Source organism: Plodia interpunctella, chromosome Z (assembly GCF_027563975.2).
Source record: "Plodia interpunctella isolate USDA-ARS_2022_Savannah chromosome Z, ilPloInte3.2, whole genome shotgun sequence".
NCBI classification, from domain to species: Eukaryota; Metazoa; Arthropoda; class Insecta; order Lepidoptera; family Pyralidae; genus Plodia; species Plodia interpunctella.
Window position 1 is genome coordinate 675,627 of NC_071324.2, and position 13,611 is coordinate 689,237.

The 13,611-nt window shown below is 37.2% G+C and overlaps 1 protein-coding gene across 5 annotated transcripts in view; it reads right to left on the reverse strand.

Annotated features, from left to right (window-relative positions):
* The window catches only part of trio, a 200,595-nt gene that overhangs the window by 171,453 nt on the left and 15,531 nt on the right, over window positions 1–13,611 (reverse strand). For all 5 annotated transcript variants that reach the window (XM_053768430.1, XM_053768428.1, XM_053768429.1 and 2 more), the window contains 6 exons: window positions 11,714–11,937; window positions 11,288–11,368; window positions 10,658–10,855; window positions 9,891–10,013; window positions 9,093–9,284; window positions 7,976–8,145 (listed from right to left, as the gene is read on the reverse strand). In XM_053768430.1, the coding sequence (XP_053624405.1) occupies window positions 7,976–8,145; window positions 9,093–9,284; window positions 9,891–10,013; window positions 10,658–10,855; window positions 11,288–11,368; window positions 11,714–11,937 (988 nt within the window). The remainder of the gene's footprint in view (window positions 1–7,975; window positions 8,146–9,092; window positions 9,285–9,890; window positions 10,014–10,657; window positions 10,856–11,287; window positions 11,369–11,713; window positions 11,938–13,611) is intronic.

Here is a 13,611-nt window from a genome sequence, read left to right on the forward strand (position 1 = left end):
TCGATTTTTATAAGAGTTCTCGAAATTATTCGTACAATTGTACATCAATCGATAAAATGATTCAAAACAGTCATGACATCATTTAACCGCTAACTAGGTAATGGCCGATTAGGTATATTATTCTCAGAGAACACCATTCAACCCCTTCAATCGTAGACAAAGGGGTGGGAACGAGGTAATTTCACATTTCCTTGGCATTAAGCTGACAATGAACGATTATGTCAACTAATAGCGGCGTGTACGTTTTCGCTCGCATGTTATAAACCTACATCCAATTTGGGGAGGCACGGTTCGGGATATATTATTATTGACGACCTCGGTGGCGCAGTGATAAAGTTCTTGCCACTGAACCGAGAGGTCCCGGGTTCGATCCCCGGTCGGGTCATGATGGAAAACGATCTTTTTCTGATTGGCCCGAGTCTTGAATGTTTATCTATATATGTATTTGTTATAAAATATAGTATCGTTGAGTTAGTATCCCATAACACAAATCTCGAACTTACTTTGAGGCTAGCTCAATATGTGTGGTTTGTCCTCATTTATTTATTATTTATATAATTGGGAGCAATGAACTAAGATTTCTCGGAAAAAGATGGAAGTAAAAGGTTACAGGAATAGAGGAAGACCTAAGAAGGAATGGATAGTGTGTCAAGGACAGTATGAACAGTAAAGGAGTATCAATGGATATGGCAAATGACAGAACGAAATGGAAGGAACTTACACACTGTACCGACATAAGGTCAACGAGAAGAAGTATTAAGTTTTCTCGGATGGAATCCTAAGGGTGGAAATTATTTTTAGCCAAGCTCAAATTTTGTTTTCGACAATTAACATGCATAACTGGGTTTATGTAAACTGCTAATTGACACAATGTCATTTGATATTGAAATTTTCTACATCATTTATTATACATTAAATTACACATTAAATTATACATTAAATTTTAATATTGCTTGATAACTATTAACAATAGCGATTAAGTATGATTGATTTTAATTAAAATCAGTACATTCGCTTGGAAGCTATGACTGCATCGGGGCTTAGAAAGACAATGGCACTCTAGCTAGCTATTATAATGAATGAATAAAACCACATATGTATATTGTTCTTAATAACTTATTTGAGCTTCTCTCCTGAGAGACTCTGAATTCAAAGTTAAATCCTCTAAGAAACGAAGAATTTCATATATCACAGCAAAATAATATTTATTTCTTTAAGACCGTATCGCATAAACCGAAGCTCTGAGTTTATTTTAAGACTGCTTCAATTTTCTTAAGTAACGTGAGAACTTTCTGCTTCTCAGAAGATATATCTCACCTGAATTGTTAAATCCAAGATAGTAAAAATATAATAGTTTACGAGATGTTGCTGGCTGAGATGAGATGACATGAAGCGTCCCGCCATATGCTGGTTACAGATGATAGAGAGAACAGATTTGTTTAGCCGAATTCTTTCGATATTTCAAATGATCAATGTGTTTCGTATGCAAAAAAAAAATTACAACCAATCACGTTTAATTTTGGCATACCATCAATTTTGGTGTAGACATATGACGTGATTTTCATCTTTGCCATTCCCTAATTGAGATTTTAATTTGTAATTATGCTACCACGAAGCAAAGAAAGTTACGAATTTCGAAGCGGGTTAAAACTGTTGGATACTATAAATTTATTGAGGAAAGTTTATATAATTAAAATATATTTTCGCCCCTGCGCCCTAGCCTATAAAGATAAATCAAATTTTGAATAGTTCCTGTTTCGTGTATCGAAATAACTAATGAACTTATGTTTTCATCGCGTTTACTACCGCCGAATACGGAAGGCAATTTCGCACGGAGACAGGAGGCACAAATATGTGTTGTATGTATATATATGCCGCGCCGGACGATCACGAAAGAAAACACGACACTTGCGTGTTTTCACGTCTTACCCGGAGTCATAGGTGAGCGACAAGTGCCGCAAATCAGTGTGACGCGACAATATTTGGCCTGCAGGCCTACCATCAACTTTTACAGTACGATTCCAATGCAACTCAGTTCAATTTAGGAACCTAAAATTAATCGCATTCATACAAAAAATTAAGCAGATGGTACGAATTTCCGATCCAGTTCAGTTTAGGTCGTAAAGTGGATCGCGTTAAAAGATGATGGTAAGCCCCTGTTGTCGCCGTCATCACACAATATAGGTACACGCGCAGCACTGCATTACGTCGTGCAGCGTTCCGCCACTCACCTAGAACCAGCTTAGCGAGAAATAGTAATGTGTAGACGTGAATTATTTACACTCATTCGTTTATCGGATTGATATTACACATTGTATAAACGTCTATCATACCATTGGTATTCAAAAATAAAAAATCAGAATCAAATCGTTTATTCAGAAATTAGTCTTTAACAGGCACTTTTTCACGTCATATTCTAAATTAAATGATATTTACCAAAGCTACAAACTACTAGCATTTCGGAACGACCACTGCTGAAAAGAAATGCCGACAGAAACTCATTCAAACAGTGTTGGTCCCTATTATGCCAGAAGGGCTTACCATTTTGTAAATATAAATTTATGTATAATTTTTAAAAAGTGAGTTTTTCATTTTATGTAGTGATAGAAAGAAGTGCAACTAGCTTCCTCGTTAAAATTCTCTCCAATATACTCTGATTAGTATTCGTTCTCGATGAACTCCACTCCGAAGGTAAATGTTTGTTATAGAAAATGTTACCGTCGTTGTCTAAAGAGAAACGGATTGTTTTATATTTTAGTCTGTATATGTACCAACTTAACAGGGAGACCCGGGTTCAGAGTACAACCATCATTGTTACAAGATTGATTTCATAATTATACATAATCCCGACTGTTTGCATTTTGCAAACAGTCTTACAAACTGTTGAATGAAACTAAAATCGTACTTTGCGGACCAGACTCCTTAGCGTCATTAAAATATAATGATTCTGACGAGCCGAGTCCACGTATAAATCGATACATTAATGTATCAAAAAGGTATACCCAAGAGAGTGCAGGGTAAATATTATTTATATTGTGTCGGAGTCGTGACAACTTTTTCTCCCCGGCCCGCCAGTTCCTTATAGGGCCAGTTGAGCACAACTGGATATATAGTGGCGCTCGCTCGAGGATGTACTATTATTAGCATCCCGACTTGCATCGCAGGCTCTCGTTCTTATCATTATATTGTCAGGTCTAAACAGAAATAATTCGTATGAATCGTACGCTGGGAAGTGGGACAAATTTTGATTTGAACCACGTGACTGTACTGATAAATATTGAAGTCAGATATTTTATGGGCCTGTATGATGCCACGATAATGCCCTAGCGTATCCGTGGCGACATTTGGACCTCGCAAATTTAGCCGAGTCGACACGCTAACATATTTCAAATCGCCTAAAGTTATCTGACATAACGTTTCTTCATAGACGCAAGCAGGTTGGAACTAATTATTATTTATAATCTAATTTATAAATAATTTATCTATACACAGAAACTTTGATTATTGAATTATTAGAAAACTTATTGTAACACATAAACACGCGATAATCAATCAAAGCAGCTTAATTAAATTCTCGATTCGATTGTTAATTTTTATTAACATTGAATTTTTATTTGATCTAATAAATCTAATTACAAATAAAACTCGTAGATAAAATAACAGTTAATTGTGTAAAAAACTGTATATTAATTCATATTTTTAATGTAATACAAATTTTTAAGTTTATGGTAATGCCATTTAAGCCAACTTATTAAACAGGGATAAAAATATGCTATTTTAATCTCGTCATATAATATACATAAATGTACTGTATGTGTAAATATATAAATAATAATAAAGCAGTGATTTTCTGATGCAATAGACGACAGAACTAATGATTATGAATACTGTTATGTTTTGAATAAAAGGCTAATTATTTAATATGATATTTTTAAATATCAACCTAGTTCAGATTTTCAGTCGCCTGCTAATTTCTTGATGTTAAGCTACCTATATACCATACTTAGTTTAGATGATCCTGTACATGTGTGTCTTTGAAAACGGAACTCACAGAAATATATAAATTCTTGTTTACACTCAAAGCTAACATTATTTGACACCTGCATTTAAAGACATATTTAATTAGAATGAAAAACAACAACAGTGCATCTAGAAATCTAGTCAGTCATTAATTGCCGGTCATTGACACTGCAGATAGTCACTAGCGACAGCCCCCGGTCTTCTCGACCGTACGTCGCGGCGAGAGCGGATTGCAAATGTTTCGATGCGTGTCCATTTTCACTGAAATCTTCAAGATGCACGCCACAGGAATTGGGTCGCTGAGCGCGCGTCTATTCTACCGCGATGAGAACAAAACATCTCTAAATATTGTCCCAAAATTTATCTTGTTAGAGATGGAATTCCCAAAAATCATATTTCTTTTTGCCGCATTATATAAAGACTCTTTGGAATGGTTCTAGTTGTGTTTAATCTCGCGTTTATTAGTCCCAATCAGTCAGTCGTCAGCTACATTTTATATGTGTCGTTGGTCTTTTGTTGACCACATCAGGTGGTTACAGGCTTAGTTTACATGTATCATGTGAATACTTCCAATGAAAAATTAAAATATTTTGATTTAATCATCAAATTTCAATGAACATATTGAAATGACACGTGTATATTTACTGGCACGCAATTTGAACGCCGCGCCGGACGTGAGACTTGTATGAGTAACTTGACTTTTTACAAAAATCATTGGCCTTAAAAAAAGGGGGTCTTTTAAATAACTTGACGTTTTACAAAATTGTTGGCCATAATAAAAAGGATAAACCTATCATGTAATTTATATATTTTTTCATACCATGGGAAGATCTGTGGTTCACTGATGTGTTTATTATTGTAAGAACTCCGATTGAATATGAAAAAAAACTCTAAACAGAGTTAAATAACATACATCAAAACCCTGTTATCTACCACCAATATTGACCAAGGCCCGGGGGAGCCGCAGTACTCGGAATAAAATTCAATTAACGTTAAGATTCCTATTTCATTTCATCCCCATTTTAAATAGAAAAATATAAAAGAAGCGCCGAGTACGATCGAAGCGCATCCGGGATATATATTTTATTTCTTTTTATGCTCTATTGGAGCGATTCTTATCCCGTGCCGCAGTACACGTCTCCCAGCGCCCGTCTCGGAGTCGCGCAGCCGACAGTTGCAACAACCTTCACAAAAACGAACTTATTATTAAAAAATTACGCAAGTCTACGACTTGTTTGTAGGCTATTGATTTCGATAATCAATATTTTCTCTTATATTTTTCTTTCACAGTCCGCTTACTTATTACTGGTCTGTTGGAAGAAATAATTTGTTTATAAAAAGGTATTTGAAAAAAGCAACGCCTTACTCCCATTGTCACTTTTTATCCATTTGTTTCTGTTATCTGTACTTATATATTGTTTATTACAAATTGTGGTTGACTATCCTTGAACTTAAACTTAATTTACTACGGGTCCGTGGACCTTACAGTTTAAGAAACGCTGTTCTCATGCAATTATGCTGCCAAGTCTGAGCGATCTGGACGCTTCGACAATCTTTGCTGTTATCGTTATTACGGCTTCAACTAATAGTTATATGAATAAGCGCTCACTCCAAGTTGAGTTTGAGGAAGTGGATAGTTAGTGAGGAGTTGTCAGTAGTTATAATGTTGATACGTTTTTTCATCTAGATATGCTATTCACAAGTCCGTTTATTTATGACACGGATCTAAAAGTAGAATGTGGACACAAACTCTAAGAATTTTTCTGCACATTTGATTTATATCCTTGCGAATATATTTAAAGATATTAGTAAAAAACAATACTAATACATGCCCGTGTTGCAATTAAACCCAGAACCTCTAGATAACAGACGGGTGTGTTAACCACTACTGCAATGATCGTCAACCGTCAACAAACACTAATGGAATACATAAACAATATTATAAAAAATAATTTCTAAAATACTAGTAAATGCTTTCTATGAAATAATTTCAACAGAAACTGAACGTCTTCAGAGCATAAATGAAACTCTCCCCATGAGCAATTGTTCAATGCTACGGTATAAAAGTTAGCTATTCAGTGGAAAAAATCTAATTTAAATACGCCCTTAGTTCCCCTTACATTTATTGTAGTACTATTTTAAAAAGAAACAATATACTTTGAACACACATATACACTTTACAGCCAATCAGAAAAAAGAGTTCGCAGCAACGAGGACATTTCATTCGCAAGTTTCTGTGGCGGGGAGGTGGTGGACAAAACAAAAGAATCACGACAATGCATCTGGATACCACCGCTGCAGCTGACTATTCCATAGACATATCCCGCCTTTATGATCCCGCGGGGCCAGTTCTAATATTACAATATTCTTCCATCGACTGCCAAAAAATACAGTTGAACATACAACATTGTTTTCATGTCTAACAAATAATTTTAAGTTATAGGATATGTTTCTATATGTGATGAATAAAACAATTTTTCTTTAAACATTTTGAGAACGGTATCAGTACACGTTTTTATTAAAATACAGCTGTACTCAAACTGATACCACGGGATCAGAGATAGCGGGGCGAGTCGACGGAATACTCCGCAGCTCTCGACGTTAACTTACTTTGAAATACTATTCTGTGACGTTATTCTAAAGTTCAGTTCATGGTTTGTTGTACACCATTCTGTTATACTGTGAAACAATTCGTGGCTGTTATTTTCAGATTTTATGTCTCTCATATATAAATGTCATTTCAAAAATTTTTGGTTGTTAATAGACTCAATGAGCTAATAGGAAATAAGTAAATGTTTTGTGGTGTTTTATTTGGCAGTCAGGCCACGTGGACAGAATGCATAACGGTAGTATTTGCTGGCTTGATATCACATCATCATAAGTATGTTAAGATATAAAAATTTCGATTTCTATTGTAAATTTTAGAATAAGAGTTCTGCGGAAGATTTGGATATTTTTTTGTATTCCTATTAATTAATAGCTTTTTTGTGCTATGTGGAGTTTATTTTAAAATAAGCAAGCTACAGTCTCACAACAGACATTTACGTCTCACTAACAATTGAAGGAGAGGAGAGTACATTTGATATTGAACGGTTGTGAAATAATACAATCCACAGCTTTTCATTGAAGAAGAATAGGTATTCAAAGCAGTCTAGCGAAAATATTTGTTGTTGCTACTTCACTTCACAGGCTCACTTTGATTTGTTTTGCAGCAGAACAGATTGCTTGCGTACACTAATGTTAAAAATAATACATATTTCAACAAAATGGAAAAGCATTGATTTGATCTCTTTTCTATAATTTTCTTTTTCTGTCTGCTTTCTGTTATTACCTTTACGTACCTTTGCACTTTATACTTACAAACTTCATGGAGCAAAATTTCAGACGAAGTAATATCAATTTTGAAAGGCATTTTGTTTTTGTCAACCAACCCCTTAGGTTGTAAACTTTAACTCTGAAAAATAGTTTTAAAAATATCCCAATCTTAACACAGCTTTGAAGGCTCAGTGTAAGGCTGCGACTCTATTGATTCTTCAAAACACATCCCTCGCACATCTCTGGTGGAAACGCAAATTGATTAGAAAAGTACTTACTGAAAAATATTGTATGACGGATTAAAGGAGATGAAATTATTCGGTCATACTGACTTGGTCTCGGTAACTCAGTGGTTACAAGCACTGTTCAGATTTAGCCGGGCATGAGTTCGATTCTCGCTGGAGAGCTGGAATATCTCATCTCCCTATTCAAAGTTTAACATAGCGGAACAGTGGTGATTGTTTCATCATTATTTTCGAGTTTATTTCCCAGGCGTAACACATCTGTGTTTACATCTGTAAAGGCTGGTCGGTGGCTGGCTTCTGCAATAGCCTGTAGCTGAAATGCACACTCACCTAAGCTCCTGCAGCATCAAGTTTATTTCCCCCCTGTAATAGCACGAGCTGTAATGCGCACTGACCTGAGCTCCTGCAGCAGCGCTTCCCCGTGCGCGGTGGTCTGTGCGCAGGCGTCGAGCGCGGCGGCGCGATGCTGCGCGCACTGCTCCAGCGCACGACGCGCCGCCTCCGGGCTGTCATCCGATGCGCACACGCCGCCGCCGCTACGCAACGTCTCCAGCCATTGAAGCAACTGGACGGGGAATTGGACGTTGTATGTATTTATTTTTATTTTAAAATTTTATGGCACGAAATTTCAAAATTAATTACAAAAGGACTTTACTCCAAATTTTTGCACTTAACTCCAAATAATCTACCAGTCAACTATTAGACCAAACAGTGTGACCAAAGTGGTGCTATTATAGCACCACTCTACTATCTATAGTAACATGCCAATGTTTGTAATATAGACACAAAAATTTTCGATTTTAGACTTTGTCACATTGAAAGAAACGACGTGTATGTATATGTCACGGCTATAACACATTTGAGTGTTTACAATAACTTTATTATACGAATAAAAGTACCTACATAGATCAAAATTATTACAAAATAGATACATTTATCACATTATATATTAGCGGTAAAATATATATCAAGGAAAGAAAGTACGTAATCGATTCCAAAGGTACGGTACACGCCGAATCCGTCACGTAGACGTGCACGTATCAGTAAATTGTATGGAATTGTATGAAACATGCCACACAGACTGCCTTGTGTATACTTATGCGTAACTTGTCCTGCAGCGCATTGCAGCTCGGCTTGCGCGAACGCAATATTGCACAGCAAAACGGCGTAGACGCGTTCAATGATATCGTTGTATCGTAGGAAGCTAACTACACGGCGTCACACGGACTAAATCATACATGCAGTGCAATTTACTGTGTGAGATCGCGCGTGCGCATTTACCTATATCTGTTGAAATACTCACGCATTTATTTACGTAGGCGGCCATTTTGTAAGTTAAGGTAATGTTAGCAAAAGAGGTTTTCCTCCCGTGCATGAAATTACATTCCATACAATGCTTACAGCTTAACCATTCTCAAGCTAAGTTCTCCTTCTCATGTCAACTCTACTCACAAATACCGCCACAGTATAAACTCTCTCACGAATTCCCATATCTCCCAAACATACACTTACATCTTTCTCATGTGAGTAGAGTAACACAGCCAAATCCAATCTTCTTCTTCTCCTGTCGACTCTGCTCGCGAACGCTGCCACATGCGAGTCCAACTCCCGCGCCACTCCCAACACTTCTTCGGGGTCGCACTCCCCAGATCTCGCGAGTTCTTCCGCGGCCGCTAGAAGCTTCTGGGCGTTCGTGTAGGTGTTCTGTACAAAAAATAATTATATTAAAATAAATCTAACAAAAAAATATACATACAACTGCCCTTAATAACTAATAACTTAGATTATATAAAAATAGGCTATACAGACCTTAACTTGATCACAAAAATAGAAAACGTCCTATAAAGTTTGTCTAAATTCCATTATACTGTAATGATAAATCCTTAAATGTAATATAGATTTAAGGACTTCTCAGTGTTAATGTCTACAGAGGCGTTAGTTATATCAATCCTACTACTATTTTAACTGCGAAAGTTTGTGAGTATGATATGAAATTTGGTAGAATATAACTTGGATAAAACATAAGCATATTTAATCCCGAAATTCCCACGAGAGCAAAGCCTAGGGGCAGCTAGAAAGTAATAATTTTGCAAAAATAAACTGCGGTTACCCCAATGTGGTATACATTTTATTACGTACATTATTTACTATTACTTTGTAAAAAAAATGGCATAATTTTGTATGAGAGTTGAGTGATATAAACAAACTTGGTTCGCAATATTTTAAAACTTTTGCAGTTTATTTACTCTTATCTGTATATAATACACTATATAACTGTTTGAAGAAATCGTAGTTTGGAATGCAACGAACCTGTGCAACGTTTTCGAAGTGTTCATGAGATTTCTGGTACACCCTAGCCTTGTGGAGATTCCTTCCTATTCCAGTGTTCTTCTGTAGAAACACCTCGCCGTGATTCGCCAGCCATTCCAACACCTAGGACAATCATATGAATTAAATAGTAATTTAATATATATTTTTAGGAAATAAACAATGATATTTTAATTTATAATTAGAGCTACCATTTTCGCTCACTAGTGGCGCCACGTGTCGAAAGAATTCAGAAGCTCACATTCTTCTATATTATATGATGACAACGTTTAACAATAGGGAATACGCTTAAGATTCAAATTACGCTCGAATATTTTTTTAAATAAATTTTATTTACTGAAAAGTGTCACACGGTACAATGATTAGAAATTTGGGCAGACATCCAACTGACGATGTCGTATAGCGACAAATACCCCTTCGCAGCTGCACCTGCCCCAATTTAACCATCGTCGTATATTATTAGGAAACTCTGCCATTATACGGAAAAAATGGCCTCTTTAGGGATCCGTAGTCAATTTTTTTTTATAAAACCCGTAATTTTTTTTATCAAATACGTGTGGTCTTCAAAAATGATATTGAGGTGTCTAATATAACTTTTTTCTAAACTAAATAATATGCGCGAGCGACACTTCCAAAATGGTAAAATGTGTGTTTTTTTTATACGTCATAAATCGTAAACCGCAATACACTTGGCCGCTTTTTTTCGTGTATTGGCAACACAGGCAGAGTACGTCTGTATCGTGTCTAACCTGCCGGCAGTCCTCCTTGTAGAGCAGCAGAGCGAGGCGCTGGTGCAGCTTGACCCGCGCCTGGTGGTAGCGGGCCTCGAGCGCGCGGTGGTGGCCCAGGATCTGCTGGATCACCGCCAGCACGTGGCTCGCGCCCGAGCTGTAGTCCGCCGCGGGGTCGCCGCCGCTGCTGCTCGCTGCGCTCACTGAACCTTCGCTCTGCGATCAGATATACAACTCGTGCAATACGGGACCGGTTTGTCACGTAATCTAAGTTTCACAAATTTCTTCGAGGATTCCATGCAAATTCATAATCGAAAAAGTTGGATCTATCCGAGCCTTTGAAAAACATTGTAGAAAATTGGTGAATAGAACTTGGATTGCGTGAAAATGATATTAAAATTACACTGTTAACAAGGACTTCTAGGGTGGCCCCTTCTGCCAGAGCTAGGCGGAAGCGATACCCCAACATTTGTACTATAATTTGTTCATACATAATTTTCTGATTTACGCAAGGTTCCATTGTAGGCGGCGCTGAGCAAACCTGGAGTTTGCTATATTACGGACGTAAAGGCTGCCGTCAATGAAATTCCTCGCGCCACTGCCTTTTGATGATTATAAGTAAAAAAATAATTGTCAAAAACATCTCACCATATCAGCGGGATCTGTTTGATGGCAAACTTGCACCAAGTGGTCGAGTTGATACAGCAGCTTTTTACTTGTAGAATGGACCTGATGAGAAAACATTAATAATACAAAATTCAGAATATAATGCATATAACGTATAAAAAGGAAAATATTATATTTTTTTACTTATTAAGATTACGCATTAAAAAAATGTATTTCGTCTCGACGTCACTTTTCCTCGTAGCCAATCAACAACATCTGATCCTTCGAGCCGGGTCAAGTCACATTTTAATGAACTTATGGTGGTAGTGATAATATAACACGGTGGATATGGTGCGTGGCAACAAGGGGTAATTTCCTTATCTTTGCAGTATCGATACACCATACGATTTTTGTTTTCTTACCAGAGCCATTTCATTGCTTCATCAGAAACTGGATTTATACACGTACCTCGGTGTAAGCTTGACACATATGCTCGTACAGCTGCCGATGGCGCTGGGCGTGTTGCTCCAGCAGCCTGGGGTCGGCGCAGGGCGCGGCGCCCCCTTGCCCCGTGGCCAGCTGCAGCGCCACCGCACACTGCGCCCCCCACCCGCTCACCGCCGACACGTACGCCTCCGCCTTGTGGTGAAACACCACAGACAGAGACAGCACGGCCGAACGCTCTTCCAGCCCTGTAAGATTGTTGTTTTGAGCTACAAGGGACACGTGAAGACTACGAAAACTAAACGACAAGCTAGCATACCCAAATGAGACAGAAGAATTCTTTTGTTATGCTTTTTAAAGTCTGTCACATAGGAAATTTGAGTAGGCGAACAATATTAGAAAACCTTATTAATATTTTCTTGTCGAATTTATACTATAACAGCAACGACCTCACCAGGCTAAATATCCTTGTCAGTCTGCACAGTGTACCTATACAGTATGCCTATAAATAATAGAAAATAATTGACGTGGCGTTGTATCCATCCTGGCTGGCAATACTGGTTTTATCGTCCAATCTTGACCATTCTATCTAGTATTGCAATGGCAAAAAAATATACTACTCTTTATAGCTGGACTGCACATTTTATTATACACACTATACTGTAGATCATTGTAACACTTGGTTGGGGAATTAATAATATGAACATTTCAGTGCTGCACTCTGGCCTGATAACATAGCAGTACAATTTCCTTTGAGTCAGTAAAGCGGAAAGCAATCAACGTACTTTGGAGGTCAGAATAATGTGCACTAATACGATTAGAACTATCCAGGACCAATCACCGATCGATATTTCAAGAACTGCGTTTTATCACGGTTTTTACTTGAATAAGTCCTTACGAACTACAATACATCCTACTATCATAATAATACATATACAATCCTATAAATGCAAAAATTTGGGAGGATGTGTATGTTTGTTACTCTTTCATGCAAAATCTACTACACGGATTGTTATGAAATTTGCTACACAGGTAGAATATGAACCTGAGGTACTTTATATCCCAAAAATCCCACGGGAGCGAAGCTCCGGGGCGCAGCTAGTGGACTATATCTGGAACCATAGTGAATATTTGAGGATTATTAAAGAAGTAATAGTTTGTACATGATTATTAAAAAATTACATAACACAAAGCTTGTGTTATGTAATTTTTAATTTGACGTTAAAAAAGATTTTTTCTATTCAAACAAATATGTTGTAAGGGCCGCCCCTCGCTACCTACACGCGAATTTCACATTGTATCAAAGACACTTCATTTACCTATCTATCTAGATTTTTAACGCTTTCAACAATTAAAAATTGGATACAGCGGAAGCAATCACCGCAATTTAGTCGGCTAATTCAATACTATTATTAAGACTTCCAGGACCAATCACCGCCCGATTTCAGGAACTGCATTAGTTATATGATTTCCCTTAAAGCAAGGACGTTTTGGACTTTTGAAACGCGCATAGTAGTTGATTGATGCGATCCGGCTTGAGGCTATTTTGAGAAGATTCCTGTTATTTTTTAATTCAATCCTTAGCATTTGGGCTTAAGGTTGTAATTCGATTACAACAACAACTAGCCACGCAAATTTTACCGGATTTAATGGGAAAATCATAATCTTATAGCATATAAGTATATCAATTCGACATTTACATGTAAGCAAAGCCCTGGATCGCTACTATAGTTTGTTACAAAACGACCGCTTGTAGACCCTTTCAAACCTCAGCCTGCTGCCTTTTGTCTTCAATACTATTCTCATTTAAATCTACACATTCATTGCTGAAAACTTAGAAGTGTGTGTTTCCCGCCCTAGAATAGAACCACCCCATAACCTCAAGGTGATGTCGTAAAGGGCAATTAAGGGATACAAAGTTT